General features: G+C 60.8%; 3 protein-coding genes across 3 annotated transcripts; 2 read left to right on the top strand and 1 right to left on the bottom strand.

Annotated features, from left to right (window-relative positions):
* Positions 1-69: 69 nt before the first annotated feature.
* On the top strand, positions 70-741 carry BXZ73DRAFT_49483 (aspartic peptidase domain-containing protein; the record flags this gene model as incomplete). Its single annotated transcript, XM_048020257.1, has 4 exons — positions 70-208; positions 268-386; positions 448-486; positions 544-741. Coding segments are annotated over 4 exons (495 nt in total), but the record flags the coding sequence as incomplete, so codon positions are not given.
* Positions 742-3,360: 2,619 nt separating this feature from the next.
* On the bottom strand, positions 3,361-4,447 carry BXZ73DRAFT_49530 (urease accessory protein UreG; the record flags this gene model as incomplete). The annotated part of the gene is made up of 5 exons (XM_048020265.1): positions 3,361-3,555; positions 3,605-3,945; positions 4,025-4,095; positions 4,169-4,247; positions 4,300-4,447. The coding sequence occupies 5 exons, from the start codon at positions 4,445-4,447 to the stop codon at positions 3,361-3,363; spliced, it is 834 nt and encodes a 277-aa protein (XP_047876202.1).
* A 628-nt stretch (positions 4,448-5,075) lies between these two features.
* Positions 5,076-6,521, top strand: BXZ73DRAFT_90929 (ZIP zinc/iron transport family; the record flags this gene model as incomplete). The annotated part of the gene is made up of 6 exons (XM_048025806.1): positions 5,076-5,306; positions 5,361-5,444; positions 5,499-5,808; positions 5,832-6,008; positions 6,090-6,325; positions 6,396-6,521. The coding sequence occupies 6 exons, from the start codon at positions 5,076-5,078 to the stop codon at positions 6,519-6,521; spliced, it is 1,164 nt and encodes a 387-aa protein (XP_047876203.1).

The raw sequence follows: 6,521 nt of genomic DNA on the forward strand, positions 1-6,521 counted from the left end.
CTCCTCCCCTCTTCGGCCGCGGTGCCGTGCTGACGTTGATGGGGACCCGCGCCGACAACCCGCCACGACAGCCCGCTGACGACGACGTCGCCCGCGTCCGAGTTCTTCGGCATCAACCAGTCGATCCGCTACGGCACCTCGACCTCGATCCTGTCCAGCACCGCCGGGATCGTCGACACAGGCACCACGCTCACGCTCATCTCCACCGGTGCGCCGTCCGCGCCCCGTCTGCTGTGCCCTGGTGCTCACGTGCGTCCCCGGACACAGACGCGCTGACCCGGTACACGCGCGCGACGGGCGCGGTGCAGGACAACGCGACGGGCCTGCTGCGGCTCACCACCGCGCAGTTCGCGAACCTGCAGTCCCTCTTCTTCACCATCAACGGCGTCCGTCCCCCTCCCTGCCTTAATGTCGCTGCCCCGCTGACATTCGCGTCTCGTGCCGCAGGTCAACTTCGAGCTCACGCCCAACGCGCAGATCTGGCCGGTGAGTCTATCGCCTCCTCCCGCCCGTCTCGTCACTGACCGCCTGGGTCTATGCCAGCGCGCGCTCAACACCGCGATCGGCGGGAACGCGAACAGCGTGTACCTGATCGTGAACTCGATCGGGACGCCGACGGGCGAGGGCCTCGACTTCATCAACGGGATGACGTTCCTCGAGCGCTTCTACTCCGTGTTCGACACCGCGAACAAGCGCGTCGGGTTCGCGACCACGCCGTTCACGACCTCGACCGCCAACTGAGGCCTGAGGGTCGAGTTCCGCGTGCAGGGGGTGGTTTGGAGGGATTTTCGGAGGACGAGAAGTTCAAATGCGCGCGACGACTGTATGTACCGAATTCGAACCGTGTGTTGTTATCCCTAGTATGTACTGCATGTATGAGGCTGGCGAGTCGTGAACTTGTATATAACGACACGTTGTTCATCCAAGCTTTCGAGCGCCTTTTTCTTGTACGACGCCCGCTCTTCGACACACGCCCCGCGGTCGCCTCAAGTAGAGTTGGGCGCTGAGAAGGACATCCAATGGCACGAGCCACTGCGCGCCCTCGAGTGGGTGAATTTCACCCACACAGTCACCATGCACGTCTGAGTATTTAATCCTAGCGTTAACGCTCAAAAGACCCAACTTTGGTACCCGTTTGATGGCGGGTAATGTCTCGAATGATAGGTGATTTACATGCTCACTTTGAGCCAGATTTTGCTCGATTCAACAACGAAGCTGGTGACCTAAATACAAGGAAATAGACACTTAGAGTGTCATCTTTCACCACTTCTGAGATGTTCGGATTCTGGGGGGGTTTCACTGCTGAAGTGGGTGATTTTGATGAATTTGAATCAACATCTTATGTCGCTCTTAGATCCATGTTTTCTTGGAAATTCTCACATCACACAGGCGTTATTTATACCCATTGAACATCAGAAATAGCTATGGTAGCGGCTAAATCACAAAAGAGGTGCAGACACGGAGAACGACGGTCTATACAGCTCGATGCAATACTAGCGCAAACGTAGCACATATCCAGTGCGCGCAACCGTGGCGCATGGCATCCGGGGAGTCGAAGAAACGCACCCTTCCAGCTCACATCACGACGTCCTGATCACGACGTCCTCGTTTTTCTCGAGAGTGGGCCAGTGCGGCGCTGACCCAGCTATTCTCGTAGCAACGCAGAACGGGTTTCACCGTAAGAGCCTGCAAGGACACAGTACTGATCAAAATGTACCCTACAGATTATAAACTGCGTGGCACACCTACCGCATGGAAGATCATGCACAGCTTCTCCCAGTCCCAGCGATGAAAGTCGTCGGTCCGTCGAGAGGCCGCGCTCGGATGACGAGCATATGGCAATGCACTGATAACGGTGTTATTGGGCAAAACAGAGAAGGTAAGAGGCTAATAATACATCGCGCATGAAAGGCTAACACGTACCATGGCAATACGGCGCGATACTCGGGCTTAGGCACGACACGCACCTCCCTGAAGGTCGACCGGCGCACTCCAGCAGGGCGAGGGGTCGCGTCGCGAATCGCCGTCACCCAGGACTTACCCTCCCGCCGCACGACCAAAGTCGGACGCCTTCGCCGCCGCCGAGGAGGCGACCGCGAACGAGGAGTTGAAGGCTGGCGCGCGCACCACCGCGCCCGCGGTCACCACCAGCGGCTCGGACGCGACAGAGATCCTGGCACGACGTCTCCCCTCCGCTACACCGTCCCCATCGCCAAGGGCGAGACCAGCGGCGGCACTGGCTGCTCGAAGACATCTCGGGCTACGTCCGCCCTGGGCGGCTGACCGCGCTTATGGGTGAGTCCAGCGCAGGCAAGACGACGCTTCTTAACGTCCTTGCGACACAAGCGGCAGCGTCGTTTCGGGGGACCGTTCCATGAACTGCCACCAGCTCGCGCGTCGCGGGATACTGACAACGGATGGACACGCACCTGCATACGTACCCGAGGGACTAGGTACCCTTACCCGCCAACCGGTGCGGGTCACCCGCGCCTGTGGTGATCCCTAGTAGTCTGCCGCCTCTGGCTCGTATTGCCGGAGCTAGATAGCATCCTCTTTGGAGTATTGAAAGTCGGGGACCGTGCACACGGGCCGGGCGAAGGACATGATCGTGAGCGCGGGGGGTGGGCATTAGGACAAGCGGGTTCTTTGGAAGGCCGAGGATTTGGAGGGTTGGTGGTAGAAGGAAGCGAGAGTAGATCACAAGCTCGAGGCGGCGTAAGACGAAGCTAGGGAGCGCAGCAGAGGAAGGGCATGGCAAGGGTGGTGGTCGAGAAGAACGGTGGTGCGCGACGGCGTTGCCCACTGTGCGGCGGTGAGCAGCGGTTTCTATGGTGAGCCCACGTAAACACTAGCGCCTAAGGTTCGGCACAGCGCACGGCGTACAGCGATGTTCCGCAGGCGCTCTCCTGGTTCACCAGAAAGAATGTGGTGATTGAAATAAAGAGGAAATGCACACTTTGTATGGTGATCCACGGTGTGGGGAAAATCACCACCGAGATCACCAATCACCAACTTGTCACTGCTTTCGATAGTGAATCGGATATCTCCCCTCCGTTGTGGGTGAGTTTCCCCTCCCTGTGGGCGCACAGTGTAGCTGTCCTGGCGGCCATGCCACATGTTACGTCGACGGCCGCAGTGCAAGTTCGAAGGCGCACGTTTTCACACTCTCTGTTGTGTATCGGTCAATGTATGCGCTCGTAGCTTACGCGTGCCGCAAGAGCGGGGTTCAACGTTCAACAAGGTTTAAACGTTCAACTCCCCGCCTGAGAGTTGGTTATTACATAACGTTGTAATTCTTGGCTGGGCCTCCATTCGTACATGTACATATACACACAGTTTGGATTCCTCTACTTCACGCGTCTACTCGTCCGGCACTGGCCCCGGGGTACCTGGGCTCCCCGCGGTGCGCCACGCGGCCAGAATGAGATCCGTGACGTCATCGACACCCTTGCCCTCCCGAACGCTGGTGAACACCGTCGGGCCGTCCCCGCGCATGAGCTTCGCATCGCGGTCCATGACCTCGAGCGACGCGCCGACGTGCGGCGCGAGGTCCGTCTGCCGCAAACGCGTTCAGTCAACGCCCCGCACCCCAGCCCGTACGCACCTTGTTGATCACGAGGAGGTCGGACTGGGAGATGCCGGGGCCGCCCTTGCGCGGGATCTTGTCGCCCCCGGCGACGTCGATGACGTAGACGATGTAGTCCGCGAGCTCGCGCGAGTAGTTGGCGGCGAGGTTGTCGCCGCCAGACTCGACGAAGAGCAGCTGGCAGGCGAAGCGCGCCTGGAGGGCCTCGAGCGCGCCCATGTTCGCGCTGATGTCCTCGCGGATCGCGGCGTGCGGGCACCCGCCGGTCTCGATCGCGAGGATGCGGGCGGGGGGGAGGGCGCGGTGCTTGATCAGAAACTCTTGGTCCTCGCGCGTGAAGATGTCGTTCGTCACCGTCGCTGTGGGGGCGGCGGGGGTGAGCCTCGGAGACGGAGGTGCAGGCAGGGCGGAGGGTCGGGGCGGAAACGGAGGACGCACCGATGTTGTATTCCGCACGTAGCTTCTGGCAGAGCGCGAGCGTGAGGGCCGTCTTGCCAGACCCGACCGGCCTGCACGCATACACGCGCATGCGCGTCGCGTCTGAGCACCGCACTGAGAGGGATGGAGAGGCAAGGGACGCACCCGCCGATGCCGACCGTGAAGCCCCTCTCCTCGAAGTTGCGGGAGGTGTAGTTGGGCATGTCGCGCTCCGCATACTTGCCTGCGCCGGTGAGCGCGTGCCCGTGCGGAGAAGGCGGGGACGTAGTACGTACCGGGATGGTCGAGCTGCTCGTGCGTGTGCCCGTGCTCGTTTGCGCCGTCGTGCGAGTGGGAATGGGCGGCGTCGCCGTGGGAGTGAGCTGCCGCGGGGGGTACGGCGGCGGAGAGAGAGTTGATGAACTGGACGGTGTCGGCGGCCATATTGTGGAAGAGGGCGAGGAGGGCGCGTGCGGGGCTTCGCGGGTGCTCGACGTCCGCCCGCTCAGCCCATCGATCCCGCGCGGCCGGGAAGACGGACCGAAGTTGGGAGAGAGATAGGGGCGATCTGATTGGTTCGTGCCCTTGGCCAGGGCGGTCCGTGAGCCGCGGGGGCTAGCAAAGTGTGGCGTAACGTGAAGCAGTCGGGCAGTGGGCTCGGCGAGAAACAGCGCAATGACAGTGCCCGGAGTGTTGTCGAGCCCGGTTCGAGGTGCCCGGCGACGTTGGTAGTGTCCCCTACGTTCTCGACTGAGCAAACGACGTTGAAGCTCAAAGCAGTCCACCTGAGGACTCGATCAGCTCGACGCAGAGATGACCTCAGAGAATAAGCGCCGACCTGGACGGTACTCGCGGGGAGGAGACGTAACGGACGCGTGCCCATTGGCTGGACCAGACAGAGTACCTCCTCGGTCCCCTCTTCAGCTACTACCTTCTCCTCCCCGACGCAGCTCGGCGCCCACCACTGACACCTCCCTGGCTTGCCTTCCCCCAAGCCTCTTCGTTCGCGTATAAAACCCGCAGACTCGCTCTACGACCCTCATTCTTCTTCTCGCCCTCGCCAGCCCTCGCCATGCGCCACCACGCCCGCCTTGCCATCCGCGACGACGGCGACGTCCAATGTGGCTCTGGCGGCGGCGACCAGTCACTTACCAGCTTGCGCATCGCGGCCATCTTTATCATCCTCGCCACCTCCCTTGCCGGAGCCCTATTCCCCGTCCTCGCTCGACGCACAAAGTGGCTTAGCAAGCACGTCCCTCAACCCGTCTTTGAGACCGCAAAGTATTTCGGAAGCGGCGTGATCGTGAGTGCCCATCCCACCTCATCCTCGCCGCTATCTTGACCCCTCACCTGCCAGATTGCCACTGCGCTCATTCATTTGCTTGCTCCTGCCATCGAAGAACTGGACTCTGAATGCCTTCCTGCTGCCTGGGGCGACTACGTATGTGATCTTCTCTTTGTTCAATCACACCCTCGATTGAAATATTTTGTCCAGCCGTACGCTCTGGCCATCTGCCTCGTCAGCATCTTCAGCATCTTCATGGTCGAGCTCGTCGCCTTCCGCTGGGGCACCGCCCGCCTTGCACGACTCGGCCTCGCCCATGACGCGCACGGACACGGCTTGGTGTCCCATGCCGCGCACGGGCCGGAGACCGACCAGGCGACCCAGGCGAGGATCGCCGGGAACAGCTCTTCTCCAGCCGCCCTGCACGTGGACATCGCCATTTCTCCACGCGAGAAGAGCCAGGACTCGGAGAGCTTGAACGAGCACGAGCACGCACAGCAGAACGGACACCTCTTTCCCCGTGCACACTCGACGTGGAGCAAGCTCACAAGCACTCTCACCACCACCACCACCCGCACGCCGTCGGGGACTCGGCGGTGGCACAGATCGTCGGCATCGCTATCCTCGAGTTTGGCGTTCTGCTTCACAGCCTCCTCATCGGCCTCACTCTCGCGGTGACCGAGGAGTTCAAGGTGCTGTTCATCGTCATCATCTTCCACCGTAAGTCTCTCCTTTATAGCATCCCCATTCTCTCCTTCGGATCTATGACGGGAAACTGAAGTGTATCCCCATATCTTGCAGAAACCTTCGAAGGCCTTGGAGTTGGCTCGCGCTTAGCGTTCGTCCAGCTACCGCCCAAGTACAACTTCGTCCCTGTGCTCGGCGCCATTCTCTTTGGCATCACCACGCCCATTGGCCTCGCGATCGGCCTCGGCGTGCGCGAGACGTATAACCCAGGTAGCACCACGGCTAGCATCGTGAGCGGCATTCTGGACGCGTTCAGCAGTGGCATTCTACTGTACACAGGTCTCGTTGAGGTACGTCTGCAAGTTTGACTCCGCGCCTTACGAACTCTGGTCTGATGTGCCTTTCTCCGTCCCGCTGTAGCTCATGGCACATGAGTTCCTGTTCAACACGGAGATGCTCAACGGCTCGAACTCGAAGCTCGCGTATGCGCTCGGGTGCATGATCCTTGGAGCGGCCCTGATGTCCCTCCTCGGACGCTGGGCGTAG

This window comes from Epithele typhae, assembly GCF_022376455.1.
Source record: "Epithele typhae strain CBS 203.58 chromosome Unknown BXZ73scaffold_36, whole genome shotgun sequence".
NCBI classification, from domain to species: Eukaryota; Fungi; Basidiomycota; class Agaricomycetes; order Polyporales; family Epitheliaceae; genus Epithele; species Epithele typhae.